Below are 26,072 nucleotides of genomic sequence, written 5' to 3'. Positions count from 1 at the left end.
GGCCTATGGTGAAAACATTCTGTAGGGTAAACACGGCTCTATGTTTATAGAGACATGGGACTCTGGAAATTAATTAAATTGAGAACTTTTTGTCTTGCATAAGCAGTCTTCTTTACATTTTCTGTATTGCGTCATGCTCACAGTCAAAAAAAAAAAGGAAACAAGTGGAAAGTATTCAGATTCACATAACTTATTTATTTTTTCCAAAAAAAAAATGAAATGCTTTAACAACACAATTCTCTTCTCACAGTATGAAAAGTACAGATTTAAAATTGCATACATCAACTGTTTAAACGTCCACAGCAGCGCTGGTGGTGTCACGGTAAAAGGCAATGTGATCCCTCTGCTATTCAACACTGTGTCTGTTGGTGCAAAGGAGCAAATTGTGCACAGTGTAATACTGTGTGGTACAATTAAACATTTATAGGCAGCATATAAACATTTATTAAACGGTTTATGACACTACAGAGTAGTTGTGTGCAGATACAAGTGTTTACACCCATCAGTGTAGGGTGGTATCTAAACAGATAATCAATAGCAATAGTGTTTATTTTCACTATTAACACACTTACATGCTAATTCACTTATCCAAGACGACACTCTCATCAGTTGGAAAAATCTGTAGTCTTGTGTAGCTCTGTTAGAGCTCATCCATAACAGACTGTCTGTCCATTCTGCCACATTCAGGTGCCATCTCTGCTAATCGTCAGAAATTGGATCCTCTTTAGGTTCCACTTGATGTCTTGTCACTCTCTGTGTTGCCTCGCATCCAGAATACGGATAAAATTGTCAAAGAACACTGTTTATCATTCAGTACTGACAAATATGCAAAGAAATGGTGCTTTACATTGACAGTACAATGCTCAGGAGAGTCCATGTACTTTGTCTTTTCAAGACGGCAGGCAATGATTATCACAGAAAAGTGCCTGAAGAACTGGTTTTCAACCCATTTTTTCCCCATCATTCCTTAGGCCTATGTTAGCATTTCCTTCTGTCCTTCTCTGTCTTCACCAACCCCGTCTGCCTCAGCTCTCAGCTGCTCCAGGTCCTCCTCAGAGCTGCAGGCGCTGTGCTGCATCCCCTGGGAGAAAATCTTGCGACGTGACTGGGCGCTTAGGTCCAGCAGGTCAAAGGAATCAGAAGAGAAGAGGCTGTCCTCGCTCACCACACTGGAAGGGCGGCTTCGGCGGCCCTCTGCTACCCCGGTGGCCTGGAGGAGCTGCTGCAGAGCCTCGGGGAATATCGCAGGGGCTGAAGAGGAAGATGAGTGGTGGTCATCAGGAAGATCCAGACTGCGAGAAAACTTGCCATTACGTTTCAGAATACCCTTCCTTCTTCTTACGGCTTCTGTGCGCATGGTGGGGCTATCTTCTGCTCCCGGGAGACAACCGTGCTGTTTGTGGGAGCACAAATCCCCTGCATCACTCTCTTTAACTCCTGCTCCAGAAACCCTTCTCTCTGGGGACGAGCCATAACCTGACTCCCCTCCATACAAATTCTTTAGTATCCCCTTCTTGGGCATTTTAGATGAGGGTTGACTGAACGTAGAGGGAGATGGCAGGCTGGTGGACAGCACTTCAGCATGTGGGTGGGCAAGTGTATGTGTTCGACAAGGCTGAGGAGAAGCGTTACACGGTTGGGAGGGAGAGTTTTCTTTTGGGGGGCTGTGAAAGACTGAGTCAAAACTCCTCTGGGGTTTCAGAATACCTTTGGGTTTCTTCCTCTCAATAGTGGAAGATGAGGAAATCATAGTAGAGGAGGCCGCTGTTGCACAAACACCACCACATGCTCCCTGTGCACTCAGGGGAATTGCATTCTCCTTGCGCGACTTCCTGAGGCTTGACATTCCTCCACGTGCCCTTCCTCCGCCACTTCCTCCTCCACGGTCACTCTTCAGAGGTAAGCTGAAGTAAAAGGGGTGGTGAGAGCACTGAGTTGGACAGGAGGAGTCTGAAGATAGGCACCCGGAGTCAACAACAGTCATGTTGCTGGCAGCGGCGACCCGATTCTGCCAGTCGATGTAGCGAGCCAGCAGAGGGGAGGGGCATTCTTGGCGTGGAGATGAAGAGCAGTCACACACACTCTCTTCATAACCCCAATTCACCCACCAGTGGTTGGCTACATCCTCTATTGTGGCTCTCTCGTCCACACGCACTGTCAACAACCAGTCGATAAGAGCGCAGGCGTCTGAAGGAACAGAGTCAACAGTTATTTATAGCAGCCGATCAGACAAACAGACAATTAACAGGATTATCTGTAAGAACAACACACAAAACAATCACATCAGACACTTTGCTGAACAGAAATGTAAAATAATGTTGACAGAGACATGGACATTGGCAAAGGTTTACCTGAGGGGGGGTTGGGTCTGTGGTAGCGACCTTGGCTGATCTGCTCAGTGAGCGTGGTGTGACTGGCCCCATTAAATGGCATGCTGCTGTACACCAGGGCATAGAGCAACACCCCCAGCGCCCAGCAGTCCACCTAGCAAAACACACACAATGACATGCCATGCACATAACTCACAAAATTCAGGTTTTGATTTATACAATACCTTACGGTGGTACATGATTATAATCATATATAATTCTAAGCATGACAAAAAAGAGAAAATGTGCCTCATGTTTTCATTTTCTAATATTCAAGATTTTGGAATTAGGGCTTGCCAGACCCAGTGGCTGTGGTTCATCTGAAGTATATCCAAGACAAAATCAGAGCTTTAAAAACCACACTGCTAGCTTGATCTCCAGAACTGGCATGTTGTAGCTTTAATGAAACACCCATAATGTTTGGAAAGGGTTTGTAATGAGGAAACCAGCGACGACAGTGCGTGACCCACCTCTGGCCCCTGGTATGGCAGCCCTTTCACTATCTCTGGGGCAGCATAGAGTGGACTTCCACAGTAGGTCTGCAGCAGAGTGCCCCTCTGGAAGTGATTGGAAAGGCCAAAGTCAGCCAGCTGCAGAACAAGAGAAAGAGAGATCACTCATTAAAATATTCTGTTTACATTTATTTTGTGTCCCCTGTTTACTCCTGCTCCTGTGCTAGTATAAGACTAGATTCTTTTAATAATCCCCAGACTGGAAAATTAGTAGTAACACGAACACTTAATCCAAAAATACAAAGTGTTCAATGCAATTGATCTATTAATAAATAAAGGCTGACCAGAGCTGGGATAAAAAAAAAGCAGGAAGTACATAAAAAATAAAAACCTTAAAAATCAACAATGGTTAAAAATAATGAAGCCCTGAAAGATGTCAAAACCCAAATCTCAGAAAAAAAAAAAGCAAGTATCATATGTCATTCAAATGTTTTGCAGCTGTGGACATAAAAGACCAGTCCAGCATCCATGTGTTCATATGTTTGTGTCAAGTGAACAAAAAGGATTTATGTGACAGTGAGTGTCAGTGATGATTGACATAACAACCTAACAGCTGCCACACACACACACAAAACCCAGTCTTTCATAAATTGAATTCATTCAGTCACTTCAGCACTCACACTCATCCTCACGCAATCCAGATTCCTTTTCACTGAGTATGGACTGCAAACTGTTTTTAGTCGGTCATATGGCAAAAACACAGTAACTCAAAGCGATTCCTTTTAAAGGAGCCAAAAATAGGTATGCTGAGCTTTTGCCAAAGTAAGTGTGAGTGAGGAAGGAGAAGAGGGCCAAAAACATCAGGCTGCTTACACTCACGTAACGGAACAATCACTCACTCGAGGCTGCAAGAGCAATACGCAGACATACCGAGGCTCCTCTCTATCTGAAGAGATTATTAACATGCGCACCAGCCCACTATCAGCCCCTCTGGTGTTAAAAATACTCAACATGACAGCTTTATTTCCGTGGAACAGGGGTGCAGGGGAAACGGGAGACCTCACAGATGGAAGATGGCGCTGTGTGTGTATATATATTAGTCAGCCCGCTGTTGATATTATGCCTGTGCGTACAGTGGTAATAAAGATGTGTAGCCTGAGCAAGTGAGTTGTGCTGTTTATACAGCTTTACCTTCTACATACCACTGTGTGTTTGTGCGTGTGGAGCGTAAATTCTTTCGCACACCAGAGATATATCTGTGTGAGGTTCTTGTATTCACTTCAGTGCTTTGGCAAAGACATTCCTCAGTGCTGAATGATTGAATAAGACACGGTTTCTTCTAAACATACAAACGACTCCTGTACACGTGCCTGGGAATTGCATGGACTACTGTAAGAAGCCCACTGTTTCTGCAGACTGTTGTTCCCATCGTGTAGGGGGAAAAAAATCCAAGCTGGCTTCTGAGATTCTTGTGATATTTTTATGTGAGAAGAATTTCTTGATTTTTTTAAAAATTATAATCTGTGGCCTCAAACTTGACCAAGATCCATTTGGTCAAACATTTTACCTAAAATGTCCAGAAGTGCCTGCCTTTAACACATGCCATTAAGGAGCTATTGTGCAGACATGGCATGCACATGCATTACACAGAGCCTTGGTCATTTCCTGCAGCGGATGCTGTGAAAGGCCAATGTGGTGAACCTGAGGTTTGCGATGAATGAAGAGCTGCTGAGAGGCCTGAGAGGCCCGCACATATTGTTTTCTTTTGACGGACAGACAGAGCATACTTATATTAAAACCCTCCGATTGGCGCGATTGCCGCTGGATTCCCTGCATTCCCCTTTGGCCATGCACAGCTCCCATATAAGGAGAGGAATATCCAAATAAGGCAAAAAATGACCCCTGGGTTCTTTTATAAGGCCTGGCACTATGTTTGCGCTGGTTCAGTGTGCACGGCTTAAGAACACATTGAAATTACTGTGGGCAGATTGTGTTCCAATGTATGTTCTGAATGTGCATGTTGTTTGCATTTTATTTTGGAGCTGACAAAGTAATCCATTACGAGCTGCACAACACGAAGTTTCGTTCCAGCATCGTAAATACAGCAGTAGTGGAAAAAGACTGTTTCCTGCAACATATCAGCCAGTGTGTCATGAAGATGTACGGTTTAATGTTCAAAAAAAAAAGTGAAATCAGGGGTCTTTGGATGAGTCATAATAACCCATGATGTATTTAACGCTCAGGCCAAGAACGATTTTGCCAGAAGACATATTCATTTTTATGCAGGGATAAAATAGCTTATTTTTGGAAGGAAACTCTTGATTTATTTTCCACAGCTTGCATGGCTGCGTCCTGTTTGCGTATGTTTTATCGATCTTACCTTCACATTCAAATCTTGATCTAAAAGGATGTTCTCCAGTTTGAGGTCTCGATGAACAACACCATTCTGCAAGAAAGCAGAGACACACATGAGGTCCTGCGCTGCTCCTGCCTCCTGTTTACAGTCAGATGTTTTCTTTCTGCATGCAAACATAAAACTGAAGGGTCTGATGTGTACAATATAAACCAAAGCTGCGGTGCCAGGCTGTGGTGCCAGGCTGCAGTGCCAGGCTGCGGTGCCTGGGTTTATATTGGGTAGAATTTGTCTTTCACTCATAGTTTTAAAACCCTTAACATTCGACTCAGGCCTCGTGTTGCAGGGCCATGTGTCTAACACATCAGAGAGCCTCGAGAAAGGTTCTCAGACTGTTTAATCATCGTCAGGCTTGAGGAAGTGCCTTGTTTGGGTTAATTAATCTGATGAGATGTGATTTGATCCCCTGATGGCATTAAGCACCTGGGAGCCAACGTGAGGCAACAGAGTGTAGACAGCTGGTGAAGAAGAGCTATGGTACACTTTGGATCCAATGGGAGGAAGAGTCTTTTGCAGGATCAGGTGCTTCAACTATACAGAGTAAGTAGTAAATCATAAGAAGCGACAATGCTGCTATAGATAACCCAGGAAGCCATGTGACACAGAGGAACTTTAAACTGCTGCTGTCGGTTTCTCTTAAAGTCACTGGCTAATGAGCCAGAACGGCCTCCTTTCTTTCATTAATTACATCCTCTTCAGAGCACTTAAGTGGAGGAAATGACCCTTGACCTTAGACAATGTATTGTGCACAGTATATAAGCCTGCATGTGAGTGTATGTGTAAATGCAAGGCAGAGACAAAGATGAAAAGAAATCTGTGGGGGACTAAATTTCAATTCTTGAGGTTTTTAAACGACTATTGTCAAACTGATCTGGAGAAAAGGAGGAAAAAAAATAAAGCAGCAAATGGCTGAATTATTTTCATTCTCCTCTTGAAGCCTTAATAATCCTTCCATGTGTCCTGCATACCTCGGAGGCACATTCAATAATTCATTCATGCTGGAACACTCATGTCTATTTTGGGACAATGTTCAAGGGCGCGAGGAGCACAAAATCCACCTCCCTGCCTACGACAAAGCTCCACGAGCCGAACGATAATCTGCAAGTTTAATGGGAGAGGTTCATGAAGAAACCAACCTGCTGAACAGGGCATGATATAAAAACAAAAACCGTTCTGTCATATCCAACTCAGCTGACTGTAAGACACAGATCCCCCCCCCCCCACTTCTACTGTACTGTACTTCTGTATTAATAGGATTTATGTATTTCCTTGATAAGTCCTGTTGATTTTATGTACACAACAATAAAAACAAAGAAACAAAGAAGAACCTGTTCCTTTGCCAGGGCTTACAGTAATGGGGAGGGAGGAAGGAAGCCCATTTAAGCAACGTGTTTGTTAAATGTGTCAGTGTGTGACTGCAAAAAACGATCAAGGATTAATGCGCTCTTAACCCAGAGAGATCTAAAAACTCAAGTCAAGTTTTTCTGCAGTATTAGGATTAGGATTTAGTGGATTTAGCGGTACTGTATTTGCTTGTGCACAGTTGAATACCGCAGCATGAAATTCAGCACGTGCCTACGTGTCGCTCCCTAATTTATCCTGAGTTCCTGCGGTGCAGAAAGTGTGTGTGTGTGTGTGTCCGTGTGCGTGTCTAAACCTTGTGGCAGTAGTGGACAGCAGATGTGATTTGCCTGAAGATGCTTCTGGCTTCTGTCTCTGGCAGTCTCCTTCTCTCCTGAATGTAATCGTACAGCTCTCCTCTGCTGGCATACTCCATCACTATCACGATCTTATCCCGGCTCTCAAACACTGCACACACACACATATACACACAGGGCACATTTACAATATGGCATTATGTACATGTATTTATATGTGTGTTAGGTGATGTCTCAAGAGATGCTATTCTGCACTGTGTCCTCAGAAAGTTTTTTTTTTTTTTTCCAAATCACTACATTCTTTTCATCACAATCTATTTAAACCAAGAGGGAGCCAGAAATCATGTGCACTGTCGGTCATATCTATGAGTTTTATAAGGTAAGATTCTTACCTGAAATAATGTAATTAAGTAAAGTGAGTACAAGCGACCAGCAAGTGGGCAGGACTGCTGGTTCCCCATTAACATTTTAAAATAATTTGAAACATGCACATATGGATCCAGTGAAGCGTCTCATTCATGCATAAGTATTAAACAAAAATCCAACAGTGGATACTAAATGTTAAGGACTTTCAGAGGTTAAGGCTGGCGATATTCTATGTTTTTGTTACTGTCAACAAAAAAAAGACATTAATCTTAGAAAATGGTTCACGAATATTTTTTTTACTAGTGCAGTTCATGGTAATGAAGGAACACATCACCCAGTACAATGCTGTGGCTCACTGATGAGGAAGCTGTTATCAGGCTTTAGACATATAAGGAATACTTTTTTAGTCTGATCAATTCATTGTTGATTTTAGTCTTCAAATGAGATTAGTTGACAATAAAAAAAAAAACAGAGAATATTGCCAGTGTTGCCTCTTATGGGCATTGTTGCACAACACTTCTCTAAACACTGCTGTGTATATCAGGGGATTAGGGTAATAGTAATGTGATAAAAGAGTATGACACCCAGTTTAACAAAAGTTATTTTGGTTCCATGTAATTTTCTCTTAAGCATTGTGCAACCTTCCTGTGTTTGTTTCTCTCTGGTCTCTCTTTCTCTGTACCTTACTGCAGGTACCTCTGGCTCCGGAGCTGCATGTCCTATGGTCCTGGCTCCACCCACCTGCTGCTGTTTATTGTTTACAATGATCTATTTCTAACATGTTTAATGTTCCGTTCTGCTACAGATAAATATTTGATTAATATTCTTTGCAAACTGTAATGTAAATAATTACCAGTCATGACAGCTTTTTGCCTCCGTGCTCTGTTTCATAATTCTAATCTGCTGAGCACACATTATCCAATAACTGTTCACTAACTGTAATGTAAATACTGACCCACATTGTCTGTATTATGCTGCATGTCTTTCTCCCCCTCTCCTCCATTCCTAGCTGTCCTATCTTCCTCCTTTTCCTCCTTTCACCCAGCCCGGCCATCGGCAGGATGGTCCCCCATCTGAGCCAGGTTCTGCTCAAGGTTTCTTCCTGTTAAAAGGGAGTTTTCCTTGCCACTGTCGCCTTAAGTGCTTGCTCTGGGGTCAGGCTCTGGGTCTCTGTAAAGCGCTTTGAGACAATTTTGATTGTGGAAGGCGCTATATAAATAAAATTGAATTGAATTGAATTGAAATTGAATTACCCTCATGGAAGCGTATGATGTTGGAGTGCCTGAGTGAAGAGGTGATCTCGATCTCTCTCTGGATATGAATTTTGTCCAGGTCGTCAGTAATGCGCTCCTTGCGGATCGACTTGATTGCCACCTGAGAAAGAAGACACACCATTGAGTCCGGCTAGTGCGGTTGGGCTAACAGCTTTAAAGAGGACAAAAGTTGAACAAAACAAATCCGTCTACAGAACCCATCTGCCACAACAAGAAAACAGCGTTAGGTCAACAAAGGACAGTCGTTACCATGGTGATAATTTGTACAACACTTGTTGATGCCCATTGTCACAGAAGATCTTGTGCCAGCAAAGACAGATTCCAAATTTCCCTCTGCACCTCCCTCACAGTAACTCAAATCATTCCACACAAAAAAAAAATACACTGATAAATTCAAAATTTGTGTGTTACTTGCATAGACAGGCTTGGAAACAAAGACATACATACAGTAGTGTTGATACACTTACACTCACACACACACATACACAAATAAAATCTCTGGGAATTAGAGGTGATTATGTGGGTTTTAAAGGCTGGATGGTGAGAGCAGGTCTCCTGTGATCTGAGCTCACTCAGAGGCAGAAGGTTGACAGCTGCACTGTTCACACTCTGCTTCCTTAATCCCAGGCACTCACTGTACCCCGACATAACCCCCAGCCACAGAACACACACACACACACACATGCACACACTACCAAAACATGCACCCCAGCATGAGCCCCTAAATCTCTACAGATAGAATAACTGTCACCAAAACAGCACTGTACAAGGACAAGACAGACCAGGATGTCCTTTTCAGAAATACATGTGAGATCCTGAGGCCACTGGACTACTTTGTAAGGTTGACATTCTAACATAGCACTGATTATACTACTGTATAATTCTGTCAATCCCTACAGAGTCCCTGTGGGCAAGCAGGCCTCTCCCTCGGGGTCACCGCTCCTGCATTCTCAGCTGCTGGAAAAAAACGTCTACGAGACACTGGAAGACACAATTCACACGCTCCATCAACCGCAGCAGTTATGCAACACAACACAAACACACTCCAGGGAACTCCCGGCACTGACCCGACCTTCTATTACTGATGTGATGCTATCCAGTGAAGGAGAATATTTCTTTTTCTTTTTAGGTTTATATCTTTTCTATAATCAAGTACTCAGCATACTGTACGATGATATTGTTTTTCACATCACAAGAGAGGTATCGGGTGCTGGGTCAGAGATTAGGCCACACATATTCAGTGGCTGTCGGCTGAATGGCGCAATGTCCAAGGTTGGGGAGCTATTAACATGCGGACGCTTGCATGCGCGTGAACGTTTTCTGACCCAAATACCTGCTGGATGGGAAAGCAATGTGAGGAAGGGAAGGGAAGGGGTGAACATGAAATAATAAGCTGGAGGGATGTAAGAGGCAGCTGACAGGACAGGTGAAGGGAATGGATAAAATATGTGGACTTAGAGTGAATAAACTTGTATTTTACTGTCACTCTAATGCCAGAGTTACCCCCCACCCCACCACCACCACCACCACTGGACTTGGAATTAAAGTCTGATCAGCAGAGCGCAGAGAAGAGAGACACACTCTGGGCATTGTTCAGCCTTCAGGGAATTAAGAGTGTTTTTTAAAGTGCCACGTGCATGAGGAGGAAGTGTGGTTATGAGTGTGTGTGTGTGTGTGTGTGATTTCACCCTTGTGCACATATGCTGCATACGCGTCATGTCTAAGTATGACCTCTAAAATATCCGTCCTACCAACAATGTCTCATTGTTCATCCAAATAATGTGCTGCGTGTGAAACATGGCCAAAAACACCAAACTGTAACTGTACACATGCAGGAAACATGAGAAGCTATGTGTGTCATTATTATAGAATGAGTGTAGGAGAAGAACATAATATATGTTGTAATGTTACAGACAATAGAAATGTACAATATGTACGGAGAGATACCCAATGCTTTGTAAAGCTATATCATAATAAGACTTAATTTAATCCAGCCTGTCCGCCCAAATTGTGCCTTTCCCCACAGCACAAATCTTGAGGCTGCTGACTTTTTGCAGGTGTTTTGTTAGTGTGTGTGAAGTCACGATGAGGTTTGGGGTGGGGTACTTCCTGTCCCCTTATTCCCACAGACAAACTCATGCACACACACACAGACTACATACGTACATCTCCTAAGGGCCTGAACATCACTAAAGATCCCTGCTGCATCTGTGAAAGATTTAACAGCAGGATTATTCAGGCTTCTTGCCAAAATGACCCTTGACCTCACCATCCAGCCACACACACAAACACACGCAGAGTCCTAAGCTTTCCATAACCAGGAACTTCAGAATTGCTTCTTGTGTAGTCGATGGTGGACTGCAAATGGACGAATACACGGACACAATGCAAAAAGCCAGACAGAGCTGAGCTATACTGTTTCAGCCCTGACATCCACATGTATCAGTGCATAAAAGAAATGATTTAACAGCTTTCTAGAAAAGGAAAAACTTTTCATGACAAATCTTCAAGACAAACAGCCTATTTAAAGAGATAGTAAGATGTTCTGGGAGCTTTCTTGCCAAGAGTTAGATCAGAAGATTGATATTGCTCTCATATCTGTCTGTTCAATATGGAACCAGCTGCTGTTTAGCTTAGCTTGAGACTAGAAACAGGGGGAAACAGCTAGTCTGGCTTTGTTCAAAGAAAAAACATCACACTACCAGCATCTTTAAAGCTCACTAATGAACAAATTACATATTATTTGTTAAATCCACAATAAAAATGCCAATTTGTGATTTTTACAGGGGTTTATGTGCTCAGATGGGCACAATGACAATTTGGAGTCTCTGCTGGTGAGGACAAGACTTCAGGAAATTTGTGCTACTGGCCAAGACATAGTCCGACACACGTACTCCTGTAAAACCAAAAACTCTTATTTTTACACCAGTGTTTCTGTATGCATTAAGCAAACCACAACAAAGCCACATTTCATGTGAACAACAACATTTCATTTGCTGGCAGTCAAAATTTTTCTCCTTGGTACAGAGCCACGTTTTCCCCTTGTTTGCAGTCTTTATGCTAAGCTCAGCTATCCGGCTATGGTCTCCAGCTTTGTGAACAAACAGATGTGAGACTGTCATACTTAACTCTCATGCACATGATGTGTGTTTTTGTGTCTAAGAAGATAAAAGAAACAACAAATTGCCACATCTGCTGGCTGGAGGTATTTTAATCTTGGGAAAAAAAAAAAGTGAAGCAAAACAGGTGCACGTTTCTTTCTTTTCAAATGGCCCAACACGAGTTAAAAGCTGCACATATTTGATAAAATTATGTAACTTTTTAAATACATCAGAATGTACACAAAAGAAAAACATCTCAATGTTATATTTTCTAGCATGGTTCAGTTTTAGGCTCCCAGTTAGTGTAAGTGGCCTCCAGTACAGATGACACCCAAGACACAGTATTCATCATCTTTTCCTTCCATTTCATCCTGTGCATAGTTCACTTCCTGTAGCAATGCACAGTGGGAACTCAGACGTTTCACAGGGACAGTCTCAAGTCAGGTCTTTCATCTAAAACATCTCTTTTTCCTCCTCTTCTTCCTCCTCCTTGCCCTTAAATTGTTTCCTCCTTTACCTCCTCCCCACGCTTAAACAACAGTCCCCCTGGTCTTGTTTCCAAAAATAATGTCCGTTTTGTTTCAAAGAATCCTTGGTATGTGCTGGCTACTGGCTTGAGGAATTCAGCATTTTCCCCTTGTGTCCTACAGACATACAGACACACACACACACACACACGCACAATGCATAGCTAATTCTCTCTGCTCCCCTCTCTCTGCAGATTCTTCCATCAGTCTCCTACCTTACTTCTGTCTTTCACTCCTTCTCTTTGTCCTTTCTTTCTCAGAGGTCTCAGAGTTATACAGTGAAAGCAGCCAGGGGAATTGTGCCAATTGCACTTCCACAATCTGATTGCAAAAAAAAGATTATCCCTATTACTGTGTGTTTGTTTATTTAAAAAAACAGAGGGGGAATTTGAGGCTGACGGGGTCTCTGTCTCTTTGTGCTCGGATCACGGCAGAGTGAGGGATTAAAGCCTGACTGCGGACACAAACCCACAATTATTCAAACTAATCTGGCACCACATCCTGGTTTTAACCTGAATATTCAGAATGAAAAGTTAAACAGAAATATCGTTTATTATTCTGTCTGTCTGAGTATGCCTGTGTATGTGTGTGTTTGGGTGTGTGTGAGTCTGTTTCACTGGGTTGCTGGTAAAGGGGGTCAGACTCCTATTGGAGGAGACCTATTGTAGTAATTTTATCCCCTTGTCCAAGTGCTGAGTGAGTCAGACCAAAGGCATCTCAGTCTGGCAGCACAGGAAGCAAGAACTGGGTTCAGGATCAGCCCATGAGCTCACCCACAAACACACAAACACACACATCCAGACACACACACATGCCACCCAGGAACTCAACTCCACCTCCAAATTAATATTTAATAACCAATGGGCCACATTCTTGGAACAGCAGCAAATACAAAGGTACACACACACACGCACAGACACACACACACACACACACACACACACACACACACACACACACACACACACACACACAGGGAGACCACTGAAGACAAAAGCATTAGCAGAATATCACACTGATTGGGATATCAAGCTCTTGTATGAGCCAGCATAAGAGGTTAAGAGTTCAAACATGTTCAGAAACAGGTTCATCATAATGTAGGCTACATTCAGCTATAAATAAAACAACCTGCCAACAGTTCATTCAGCATGTTAAGATATTTAAGATGAGAACAGACAGCATCCTTGAGGCACACAGCTGTGGAAAGCTAAAAAAAATAACCGGCACCATACTCACCGTCTTCAGACTTGCTCTCTCTACCGCCTTCTTCACTTTGCCGTAGGTGCCTTTCCCCAGAGTCTCCATAACCTCATAGCGGTGCTTCAAGTTGTGTTTGTGCTGGTGCTTCTTCACTTCCATCGGCGCTGTGGCCGGCGGTGCCCGGCCCACCGCCTCCATTTCTGGGTTCCTCTGCCGCTTGTCCGCGCTGCAGGGACGGCGGCCGTCCGGCCTCGGGGACTCCTCGCCGCCTCGGTGGCCGCTGGACGCCGCGTCCTGCAGACAACCGAGTCCGGAGCGGTCGCTGGTGTTCATTGCGCCTCTGCTGTCTGCCTCACGTCTGCCCATCCTCTCTCTGCGAGCTGCGCGCACCTGTCAAGAGCAGCCTTCACCGGGACCGGATCCCCAAACTGATTTAAACTCTGAACAGAAGCAGCTTACGCGCTTGTCAGTGACAGAGGAGTCGCCCATATAGAGCGTTAATCAAAGCCACAAACTAGTGTAACGTCTTAGAAAACGGGCGATTTCAGAAAAACCACTCAGTCCATCCGTGAAGCAGCTGCGTTCTCCCCCTCTTCAAAATCACAGCAACAGGAGCGATGGGAACCACATGGTCCGGAGCGATGGGCGGAGCCTCGTCATTCCAAAGCCAGCTCTCCCAGCAAGATCCCGGCGCGTCACACTCGCTTAGGATCATTTTGGGTTTTCCGACTGCTCATACTTGACCTGCTCAACAGCAGGAGAAAGGATATGAAGGCACGTATGGAATGTCATGCGGTTCAGAGACTCACCCTAAATCCACCACTTCAGACAGACATGTTTGTTGATGCTGTGCCTTGTGGTGAGCGGGGAAAAAAAAAAAAAAATCCTGGAAGCAGAGACTTTGAAGTCAGAGAGAAGGAGTAATGGTAGTTGGAAAAGAGGCTTTTTTTTTTCAAATTCACATATAAATAATCAAGAAACATAATAGGTTATTCAGCGGTGGAAAGTCAGCTTATTCCGTTATTATCTTAGCCTAAGCCATTGTAATGATAAATAAAAACTCTTTAGAATGACCCCATTTACTGTTTTTTTTTTTCTTTTTCAAAAAAAAAAAAAAAAAAATCGGACTGTAGTCGGGCCTAATGGCTCATAAATGTGGGGTTCTGCTTACCAACAAGAAATAAAAAATTAGTTTCATCAGTTAGTTAAATAATGACTCAGATACTCTGCATCCTTCCTTCAGAGGTAAAAGGGTCAAAAAGTCCACAACAAGAGTCCTTAAAACAGTTTAAAGGGCATAGAAAGCTAATTTGAAAGGTTCTTCTTCTTTAAAGGTGCTGACATGGATTTTTTTTTTACCTATGGACCTGGTTAGTGACCTGATTTTACATTAGGCTAAACTAACTGTCTCCTGGCTGCAACATCAGATACTGCAGTTTGCAACTTGTTTCCTATGAGCAGAAGACAGATTTATTTAAACCATGACCAAAATCTTTCCCTAACCTGAGTCCAGTAGTTTGAATTGCTCAATCAGACTCAACCAAACTTTAACCATAGCGGTGAAAGATGAGAAAACACACACAAATCATTTTTCTAAAGGTTATTTGGGTCATTTTCAAAGAAACTAACCAACTTTGTTGTTTAGTTATGAGAATCTGCTGAAGGTTACAGTTTAGATTACAGAGATTATAGATTAAAGAGGAAAAAGCTCCTTGCAGACATTTTACATGCGAGTTTAAAAGGACACACAGAGTATTGCCTTTTTTGGGAAGGTATAGACTAATATCCTTTGCTCATCAAAGCAACAGGGACCGACTAGACACCCAGATTTCACATGTTTATCAATCTCGCTGTTGAGATGCATGAAATCCCAGAGTTGAGCCAAGTTTGGATAAAGCTGTGTGAGGTTTATAAGACAGAGGCTTTTTTGTCTCCACACATCCTGGCCCCTAGCATTGTTGCTCAGAGTCAGGAGGAGATGCATTAGGGTGCAAACAGGTTTCGAGGATTGAGGTTAGCCACCAGACAGACGTCATAGCTGTCGTGCATGGCTGCTCGTCTTTCCACCACTGTCCACACATTGTCCGCTGGGTCCAGCTCCAAAATCTCCTTGGTGATGATCTCATGACGTCCTGCAGTCATGAGAGAAAGCATGTGAGCTATGGCTGAACAAAATCTAATTTTGAAACTGAGCTGGCATTCCCTCACTCTGAAGCAGACCCAAAGTGCGCCTTGTGTTTGTGCAACAGGAGCCATTTCAGTTAGCAAAGGCCATTTGACCACAATGTTAAGCTAATGGGAGGGGGCCAGGAACGGTGCTAGGTGGGTGACGCAACTCCTCCTTTTTGTGGTCACAAAGAGGCACAAAACAGTCACAAAGACACAAAACGACCACAAAGAGCCGAACAACAACTACAAAGAGACACAAAACCAGTACTAATGATGCAGCCAATAAATAAATGGTGTAACTATTCAAATGTTGAATATTATAGAAACAAACTGCTGGAACACAACTGGCAGGCATTCAGTAACTGACCGGCCCCTTTGTAGTATCCACAGAGGTAGAGCTTCCCCTCCACTACTCCTATATTTGAGGAGTTGGTTCGGAGGGAGAGTAGGGACGTGGGCAGGGTAGGTCCCGCCCTCCAGGTGTCTGTGTCTGGGTTATAGATCTCCACAGAGCTCAGACAGCGACGCGACTGTCCACGGTCCTCTCCGTCACATCCTATACCACCTGCAAAAAACACACGCATCACCTGGCTCTGTTCCTTCTCACACAGAATAAATACGTTGGAATACAGTTGCAGCCTGTCCTGTGGTCTGACCTAATATGTAAATTTCTCCATTGAGAACAGCCGTGCCGCAGCGGTACCTGGAGTACTTCATCCTGGAACACTCTGTCCACCTGTCCTTGCCAGGGTCAAACTGAAACACACGGTTACTCAGCTTGTCAGGCTCATCATCAGGCTGATCCTGTGAGAGGACAAGAAAGTAGAATTTATGTAGAGGAGAAAGAAAATCGTATGCGAATTAAGAACTAAGAAGCAGCATTGGAGAAACTGAGGATAAAAAGGGAAATATCACACCGAATCTTTCACTAAATCTCAGGGATTCCTTTAAACTACTAAGTGTAGTTTTTTTTTTTTAGGACTTTCAAGAAATTCTGTAGGCACAAGGTTTTGTTGTGGATAGGAGGTGTCTTTTGGCCCATTCATCTCATTGTCCCTGTGTCTGATCTGGGCAATTCTGCCGCAGCGTCTTTTTCTTTTTTTCTTTTTAACTCCTACCACAAGAGGGTGCCAAAGTCCAGTATTTTCAATTTGTACTCATGGTAGGCCATGAATCCACTCAAGGACACTTCAGTACATCCCTTCACATACTGCACAATTATTACTGACATTTGAAAAACTGCATTCCTTGACAGGTGTGTGTACCTGTGGTGTCCAGCCTCCCATCACATACAGATGCTCCTTCAGGCTCACGGCGCAGTGGCAGGCCAAAGGGAGAGGCAGAGGGGCGAAGCTGAGCCAGCTGCCTCCTCTCTTCAGCGACCACCTCTCCACACTGTCTGTGATGACGTAGTGATTGCGCACTTTCATCTGACCCCCTATCATATAAAGGGCATCGCCTACCAGCCCTAAAGCATACATGTCCCTGAAGGCTGCTGAGCACACCTCCACCCAGCTGTTCTCCTCTGAATCATCATACCTGGAAGATAGACAGGTAGCTCACATCGGGTTCTTAAAGCAGTGCCATTCAAATAAGTGGGTTTCTTGAATATGACGCACACACACACACACACACACACACACACACACACACACACACACACACACACACACACACACACCTGTAAATATCCACCCTCTTCATCCTGTGCTGGTCGACTGCCTCTACGGCCACCACTATGGTGTTGTCTCGTGTCACTGCCCCCGCTGTGATTTGTCCCATACCTCCACAGCCCCTCAGTGGAGAGGGGATGTAGTAAGTCTTTCTAACATGGGGGGCAAAGCAAAAACTGAGATCAGCAAGTCCACCACGGCGGGCGGGCACTCCCTCCTTATTAACCCCACCCAGACAGAGCAGCAGGTCGGTGGTCTCCATCCCGTAGCGAAGAGCTGGGCGAGGTGGAGCTGATGTCTCACAGAGGCCTGAGGTCTGTAGAGCAGCGTCTATCATCCCGAAGCACTCAGCATCCCGCAGCAATACCTGGAAGATTTATAGGTATTTTATTCTGTCAGTCTACTAATCCCTCGATAAATGTGGGTAAAGAGTCTAGACTTTTATCACTTGGCCTTTCCCTCCTATTTCTTCTCACCGGGTTTCTCCTCCTGGCTTTGCGGAGGAATCCAGGGTCCACAAGCTCCAGTCTGACACGCCTGAGTAACTCCACAGCCTGGGCTTCTGACTGCGAGTCCCCATTTCGCCTCTCCACCCAACGCAGCACCAGCTCCAGCACAACCTCCTCCTGCGATATGTTGAGGTCATCTGAGCCCAGCAGATCCCCAAGACTTTGGGCATCCAGGTCCAGCACTTCTTCTTCCTCACAAACCTAGAGAGGGTAGGATAAAGAAGGGGGCATAAAACAATGCCAATGTGTGAGTTAACAGAAAAACTAAATATACAGGACTGCACCCAAAAGGGCTGAGGTGAAAATCCATACCAAATCAACAGCAAACCAATGCAAGGGATTTCTGCCACCTAGTGGCAGCAATGGGTGGCTAAAAAATAAAAATCAGAGATGACTAGTAATTGTTAAGCAGTTTAACTGCAACAAAGAGCATCATCAAAGAGTTCATCTGTTCTGAGCTTTAGAAATAGACTGATCTTAAGGGGTCAATATAAACATATTATAAAACAGCAAATTTTATAAATAATTTTCAGGACATATTATATTACACATATTTTTGTTGTGCACACTTGTGCAACTGAATGCCCCACCTGTGCAAAGTGTTGGCAGAGGTATCTCAAGGCACAGTCAGCCAGACTAGTGGCCCCCAGGTCTCTGGCCCAGTGGTACAGACCAACACAGTTGGAGGGGTCCATACGGGCCTCCATGTGGCTCTGACACAGCCTGCAACAGTAACAACAAGGAAACAAATTGTTGTCAGTATTTCAAACATGGGTCACTGCCCTCTGACATGCACCACCTACACATCATACTACTGCATTTGACAGTGGTTACAAGCAGGATAACAGGTAGAATAAATGGTAGTTTTCCCTAATGTAATACCATAAATGAACACTGTGCAAGTCCTGTTAATGTTTTTTTATTGGATACTGATCATCATCATTCTTCCCAGTCCCTTTTTTCCCACCTGAAGGCTCCATCTACATGGAGCAGGAAGGCAGCAGCAGCCACTCCCTGGATGTTGTCATTAGAAAGGGGTAGTTCAGCACGGTACATGTAGTCCAGTAGCAGCTCCAGGCTCTGAGCAGGAGTATCTCTGAGTGGTACCTCTCCTCCACGGGTCTCCTTCAGACCGCAAGTAAACATGGCCTGTACACATAAATTCACCAAAATAATGGAGCATGAAACAATTACAGTTTCAAAGCATCATCAAAACATTTGGCTGAAACAGCTCTAAAAAACTCAGGTTGGTTAATACAATATATATCAGCACAGTAAATTTCAACTAATCTATTCACTTTACCTGGAAGTAAGGACTGAATGCAGACAGCACAACTTTGTGGCAAGGAAAGGGAATCCCCTCTGCCAGGAGCACCACATCAGTGAGCTCCTCGGCCACTCTCATCCTCTCCAGCTGCCTGAGCAGAAGTGACCCATGCTCTGCCTGAGTTGAGTCCGGCACCTCAGCATCCATGGTCCCTTGTTCCGGATGTCAGCATAGAGAGAAAGCCTGTGGCCAAACACAAGAGAAAAAATAAGAGAAAACATCAATGGGGGAATTTAGTTCATACACACACTTGTGCCATTCCCAACTTGAATAAAACAAATGCATACTGGTAAAGTATGTTCCTGTCTGATTAAAGGTTTTAAATCACAAATGAAGGACTATGTTCTCAGGTCAAACCTAACTCTGGATTTTGAAATTTTATTTTACCCTGGAATTTATCATCTAACCATATCAAACAAAAAGAGATCCGCAGTGAGCTGACAGCTGAACGTTGGGTTTCCATTTGCTTTGTAATCTTTGTGTGATTTGTAATTTGATCTGAAACCACAGTTGTTATTTGACTGAAAATATGAATGGATGGGCCTATTTGAAATGCTGCATGGACACAAAAACATTTTCCAAAGTGAACATTAAAGGTTGAATTTACTGTGTAATTATCTTCAGTGAACTGGATCCGTGGACAAAGTTCTCAAGCTCCACTTTGGCTTTTGTTTTTTTCCAGCTGAGCTATGGGATGGGATGTTTTGCTACTGATAGCTATGTTCACTGTAGTATGAATACAATAAATGCACAAAACATAAAGGACACTTTTTTTCCTGAAGTCACACAATTAGTTGGTAAAATCCACAGGGCGTCTCTCTTTTAATTCACTAAATAAATCTACTCCACACACAAACAGGACATTGATAAAATGCTGCAGATAAGACAGATTTTGAAACTATTTAGTCTTGTGTTGTACAAAATGAGCTTCATCGAGAAGATATTGTTACTGTTTCGTACATTCGGTCATAGCACGACATACCAGACAAAAGAAACACTAATACAAACACAAACCGCAGAAGGGCTCAGATTGTGTATTTGTTAGTTATCATCAGAGATACTTATTGGCTTTGCTCCGTTTGTAGAGGCCTTTCTTTTCCATGTTGACCAGTGTCTTAAACCAGTTCCATCCCTGAGCAGCTGGCCCGACCAACTCACAGACTTTTGGAGACAATAATGACACTGTCAGTGGGTGTGCTAAACAGGTCACCTCACTCCAGGCAGACATGCACAGGCAGTTGACAATAGGAGAAGTAGCATGTTAGCATGACTTTAGCTGAGCACATGCAGAAAACAGCTATCATACCAGGAGTCCTGAGGTTATCCAGGGCCAGGATTTAGAGGTTTCTGAATAGAGGTGATGTCACATTTGATATCAAACTACTCTTTGCAGGCTGTTGTATTTTTTATTTTTTGTCTTTATGCTGGCAGGCCTGGCTTGTCTTCTGTGCTATTTGCTGCCTGAGAGTGGGGGCAACAGCATGCTGCCTGGTAAAAAGGTTTAAAATAGATCCAGCAAGTGCTAGTGGTGCTGTTGGCCTGTTCAGGTTTCAGGAAGCCACTGTGCAAACAATCTTTTTGATCATTCGGTGTTTCACTCTTATTAATTTTAGAGATATAATTTACTGAAATTTAAGCAGCTCAAGTCCGGTGAATAAACATGAATGGTACAAGGGTATGAAGAAAGATGCAAAAACAAACAAACAAACATGGTCACCAAAAACTGAAGAAAATGTTAATTTCATTTACACTAACTTTCCTGCAGCAATAGACGTAAATTAATCTTTGACAGTAATTGCAAACAATTCCCACAACATTCCTTTTGTTGTTCACTTACAAACTCTCTGTCTGTAACAAAGGTTGTGTTAGGACAATACTGTACTGCAGTAAGTAGTACTGTAAATTGTTATCAGGATGGAAAGAAAAAGGTCATTATCCAAGGATGCCAGAGTCATTGGGCAGGGGTTCATCCTACAGCAAAACACTGACCCAAAACATCTCTCCAGACTTTGTCAGAACTACCTTAAAAGAGAAGAACAAGACAGAAGGCTTCAAAAGGGCCAGCACGGTTTCCAGACTCTCCAGACAAGCTGGTTTGGGAGGATCTAGGGAGAGGGGTGACAGCAAAGCAGCCTGTAAACACAAATGTAATTTGACACTGGTTTTCTGTAGCTTGAGTAGCTAGAATGATAAGAGCACATATACATGAAGATAACCATATGTACAGTACACAAAAATATATGGACATTTAGCTATTGAGAAAGTAGAGATTACCCTGGAGTACACAGGAACTAAAGTGGTAACATGGATAGCATTGGACAAGAACAAGGGCTTTATGAAGGTTGATAACTTATATGGTGGGACTGTTAACCTTGGTTAAACCCAGCCTATACCTCTTCTTGGTAAGACCAGAGTCAAGAGTGTGCACCTGTGCTGAACAAAACACTACCTGGAATCAGTTGTTCTTTATCTGGTAATTATTCCACTTTAAAACACACCTATAGTTACAATATGATTGGAAGGCAGACTTTATGGTTATATAGTTGTTTGCTAACAGTTGTGACCCAGCAAATTTCACGCGCCTTTGTTCAAAACAATAAGAAAAAAAACTGCTGAGAGCTAAAATAAAAGTGATGAGGACCACAACCGAACGCACACAGTCAAACATTCACGAAAATGCAGACACACACACAATCCACATGATCATCATCTTAAAGAGACTGTCACAGGTCCAACTGAGACAGGAGGTGTGTCTGTCTCTTGGACAGGTGATTGGAGGTGACACAAATCTCAGTACAGTATTATTTCTGGCTAATTGTTTGCGAACAGTGTTTCCGTGCACAGTGGGGCATACTGTATTACACAACAGCAGGGGCAAAACAACGTGGTCCTTACGGTTTACAGGCAGAGCAGATTAATCAGTGACAACTGGTAGGGATGTGTGTATGTGAACATGTCTCCACATGTGAAACGTGCTAACTCACATGCATGCTGTCCCTCTGCCAGTTCTTCACTTTGTACCTTTGGTCAAGAAGGCCTCGGTTCACAGAGCATGAATTGTGAATCTCCTGATAAAGTCAAACAAAGCAGCTAAAATTGCTACAAAACATTTGCATACAAGCGTGTGTGTGTGTGTGTGTGTGTGTGTGTGTGTGTGTGTGTGTGCATATACTCAATTTAAAACTACAAATTTTAGAAAGTTTAGAAACTAGGTCAGCAAAAAAAAAAAAAAATCTAACTTTCTGGCTGCGAGAAAATCTACAACCCCAGTAGGTTATTAAACTCTTCACCTCTTCATCCAGACAGTTGAATGATTTAGCTTTCTATTTACCTGTTGATAAGAGTTAATACAAGAGAAGAGGTGAGCAGCAGCATCCTGTGGGGGTTAATGCCACATCAATCAAAAGATAATGGTGAGTTCAGTTTTCTGAATGTTTGTCTTTGCTCAGCCGTGTCTGTTTGTTATCCTGTGCAACACATGCTTATGTAGGTTTCTTTCATAACACCTTTGTGCTGTTCAGTTTCTGCAGGTGTTGCCCTGCGAGTAGATCAACAGATATTTCGAGTATAGACAGAAAATTGAATCTCTATTTTCATCTGGATTCTTTTCATGGAACATCCATTAACCAAATTAAAACGACTTGAAGCTAAAGAACACAGGCTTTGCTATTAGCAGGACACTCTCAATAATGATAAACCCGTAGTGAGATTTAAATATTCCACTCTTCCCCAAGAGGAACAACGATGAGGCATCTGCAAACAGCACACAGTTTTACACTGTGCCCTCTCTTTTCCCTTTAGGCCCCTTCTCTGTCTTTATCTTTTTCTACCTCACAGTAAGAATGTTTGGTTTGGTTTCATTCTGTTTTAAATCAATAGATACGTAACAAAAATATGCAGAAAATGTAGGAGCACAGATTTGATATAGTGGGGTTACAGACCTACAAAGATAAAATACAAAACAGAAAAATGCATGAGGCAAAACCAAGTTGCCATTCACTTTCAGTATGAAAACACAAAAAGTTAAAATAACTTTCTCATGCTATCTCCAACACATTACCAGGAATGCAGCTGAAAATCAACACTGGCACATTTGCAGAAATGCTTATTAATGTATGTTGTCCTTATACATGAATAAAATAAAATGAATATAAATATAAAAAGTTAATAATAACTTATAACAACTTATAACTTATAACAATAACTTTGAAAGGGATACTTCTGCATTTGCCAGGGGATACATGGGAAGCATGTGCAGCATAAGATCAATGACAAAACAAACAAACAAAAAAAAAACCTTAAAATTGTGAATTGGCAAACAACAAACAAATAAAACAAGAACAACAACCAAAAAGCAAAATCCACATATTTGTGCTTTGGAGAAAACTTTCAGGGGTCACCTTTAGTATAATTGTCACACTAACCAATAAACTACCAGTTATGGTGGGCTGACTGCACAGAACACCGCTCAGTTTTCCATCAACATGTGTCAGCTGTTAGCAGTTAAAATAGATAACTTAAAGTAATGAGAAATGGTTAAAACATCTAGCCTTTGCCACACCAAGTGGTCGTAATATCAATGCAAACCTGAGACTAAGAGTAATCCTGGACCATTCAAGGATAAATGTGTCTTGTATGAAAAAAAAAAAAAAAAAAAAACTTCTAACAAAGTTGCCTTATACTTGAATAAATAGTGTTGAATAACATTAAAGGAAATTATTATTATCACTTATTCTGGTAGGGTTACATACATGCTAAACGCTGTTAACACTTTTTTTAAAAGGTGGTTGTTACAGAGAGTTTCATCTTGAAAAATGAAAGACATAGTTCTATTTTGTGTGAGCTAAGATGTGACAATGTAGGTTTTCTCTGTTCAAATTAGTTATCCTTTCTGCTGCGCTAGGTCATCAAAATGTTCCAGAGTTTTAACAGCACACATTTACATGTGTGTGACAGGGGCCAGGGTTAATACGTGCAAGAGTGTTTCCTGTTATGTCCAACACTCATCTATTACTGTTAGTCATTTCAGTCACGAAAGTTAAATACCCCCCTGTGAAACTGTGTTCCTTTTACGTAAATGCTGTGAAGCTGTGACAGTGACTGCTTTGCCAGTTGTCACTGACTCTGAAATCTCAAATGACAATGTAGGCACTTAGTTTCAAGTACTTACAAAAAGGCCTTCTGAACAGTGGTGCTGTTGGAGTGAAGCACGTTACCTAGCTTTTGTAATTAATCTCTAAAACAGAAGGTGCCCTTTACACAAGACTAAAATAAAATGAAATGAAATACTGTAAAATGCAACTGTACTGTGTACTTTATTGTCCACTGATATGGACATTTTGTTTTCGACTTCAACCACCCTTCATCTGTAAAAACATCATTAAAACATAAACCACAAAAGACAGCAACGGATGATGTAAAACATTAATGGTATCACAAAGACAAGAAGAACATCTTTAGTGCAGTATCTGTTCTGCGAAGGACAATTTATGTCGAGGAGTGCAGGGTGCAATTTAGGAAAAAAAAATACTATTGCTAGATAATGAAAGAAAAACATAGAATCTGATGTTTAAGACTACAATTGAAGTGGAAACATTTTTTGCTTTTACTTTTGAAAATATTCACTTTTTTGCTGAAAGAAATACACCAGGCTTATTCAGCTCAAATAAAATACTAATCCCTCGGTTCATTCTGAGATTATACGAGTATTTTGCTACCTGTGTTAACCACTGTGGCATTGAGTATTTTCATTTTTTTAATTGCTCACGCAAAAACAGATAATGGTACAAACAAGATCCAGACTCTCATCAGATTTTTGAGTTTTTCTGCACCGGTTTATCCTTGTATCAGACTTCCATCCCCCCTCTGTTCATATTTGAGCGTTTGCTGCTCCTTTTCACACAGTCTGAGTGAGAAGATAAACCGCGATCAATAACGAAAGTCATTTTGACAAAGACCCTATTAAAAGTTAACCAGCTCAACATAAACATCAAATAGATGATTTGAAGGAGCCTTGTCAGGAGCATGATTGATGAATTTGTGTTTTAAGATTACGTGGTCCAAAGGTAAATGGGATTTTATTTACCAAGTTTTGAAGTTAAAGTGATTTATTGGGCTTGCTCTAAATACAGAATGTTAGTAGACATATATACTTATTGTGTATGGTACTCCATCCGTAAGACCTGAGTTTATTCTTTATTTGTTTATCAGCTTATTTCACTTCTTGCTCTGTTTGGATTTTAAGTGTATGGTAGAACACATTCTTTCTCTTTATGCAGTGGGTTGATTTGACTTTATTCAGTATTCACAATCAACATGGTACGCACGAGAGAAAATGACTTGATGTGTTATATGTATAGAGTGTCCTGCAACAAAACTGGCACATGAACCTTATCGTGTAGATCCGTGCGGATGGGATAGGCTTCCACTTTCTGTCAAGAGGTCAACAAAACGTTTAAGCTGTAAAGTTGCCACTTAAATAGCAAAGATACAGATGTGAAAGACAGTGAGCCATTTAATTAAGTAAAGGAAAATGTTTTAATTGAATGAAAAAATTGACTGGTCACACAAATTTCTTCTCACAAATGAAGCAACATCAGGTGGCCTCCTTTTAGCAATCAGGGAAGGAGAGTCATTTTATGTTAGAGAACAAAGACTTTGAAAAAAAAAGGGCTTTTTTTTTGCACTTCCACATCCCATAAAACATATTGAGCAATGCCAGTGGCAAAATGCGTTGCAACTGATTTTCTTGCTGACAGTGAAAACACAGTTACTTTATCTTCTGAATGAGGAAGGTTTGGCAGCTATAAAGATAAGATGCTTCGGTCAGTCTATAGCTTGTGCATACACACAAAAGTAACTAGCAAACTGTTGTTGTTCCACATGTGAGAGATGTGTGTAAAAAAAATGTAATACAAACTTCAATCTTTAGCATGGAGCTACGTAGTCATCACCAGGTGTGTGCTTTTGTGCATGCATTAAACAGTGTTTGTCAGTTGTTGTGTTTCAGTTTAGTGTCAAGATTTACCAGTTTG

At 42.3% G+C, this 26,072-nt stretch overlaps 1 protein-coding gene and 1 pseudogene across 3 annotated transcripts; both read right to left on the bottom strand.

Moving 5' to 3' along the window:
- Window positions 1-236: 236 nt before the first annotated feature.
- Window positions 237-13,935, bottom strand: LOC121193813 (annotated as a pseudogene).
- A 687-nt stretch (window positions 13,936-14,622) lies between these two features.
- LOC121193573 (kelch repeat and BTB domain-containing protein 12-like) lies at window positions 14,623-20,510 on the bottom strand. Of its 3 annotated transcripts, none has more exons than XM_041055963.1 (11): window positions 20,345-20,510; window positions 20,100-20,199; window positions 19,015-19,221; window positions 18,679-18,860; window positions 18,302-18,434; window positions 17,679-17,912; window positions 17,211-17,569; window positions 16,795-17,068; window positions 16,186-16,333; window positions 15,897-16,094; window positions 14,623-15,492 (listed from the first exon to the last, which is right to left on the bottom strand). In XM_041055963.1, the coding sequence occupies exons 3-11, from the start codon at window positions 19,183-19,185 to the stop codon at window positions 15,344-15,346; spliced, it is 1,848 nt and encodes a 615-aa protein (XP_040911897.1). In that variant the 5' UTR covers window positions 19,186-19,221; window positions 20,100-20,199; window positions 20,345-20,510; the 3' UTR covers window positions 14,623-15,343. The 3 variants fall into 3 exon arrangements, with proteins under 3 accessions (XP_040911897.1, XP_040911888.1, XP_040911878.1); XM_041055954.1 differs by having other exon boundaries at window positions 20,104-20,199; XM_041055944.1 differs by lacking the exon at window positions 20,100-20,199.
- Window positions 20,511-26,072: the final 5,562 nt, after the last annotated feature.

The sequence above is a fragment of the Toxotes jaculatrix genome, chromosome 2 (assembly GCF_017976425.1).
Source record: "Toxotes jaculatrix isolate fToxJac2 chromosome 2, fToxJac2.pri, whole genome shotgun sequence".
NCBI lineage: Eukaryota > Metazoa > Chordata > Actinopteri > Toxotidae > Toxotes > Toxotes jaculatrix.
This window is presented reverse-complemented; position numbering and strand designations above follow the sequence as displayed.

Coding starts and splice junctions, on each gene's coding strand:
- LOC121193573 (XM_041055963.1), bottom strand. CDS start 19,185: ATGGATGCTGAGGTGCCGGACTCAACTCAGGCAGAGCATGGGTCACTT. Junction 18,861..19,014: donor CATTCAGTCCTTACTTCCAG/GTAAAGTGAATA, acceptor TTATGTGTACAG/GCCATGTTTACTTGCGGTCT. Junction 15,493..15,896: donor TGGATACTACAAAGGGGCCG/GTCAGTTACTGA, acceptor TCATGACTGCAG/GACGTCATGAGATCATCACC.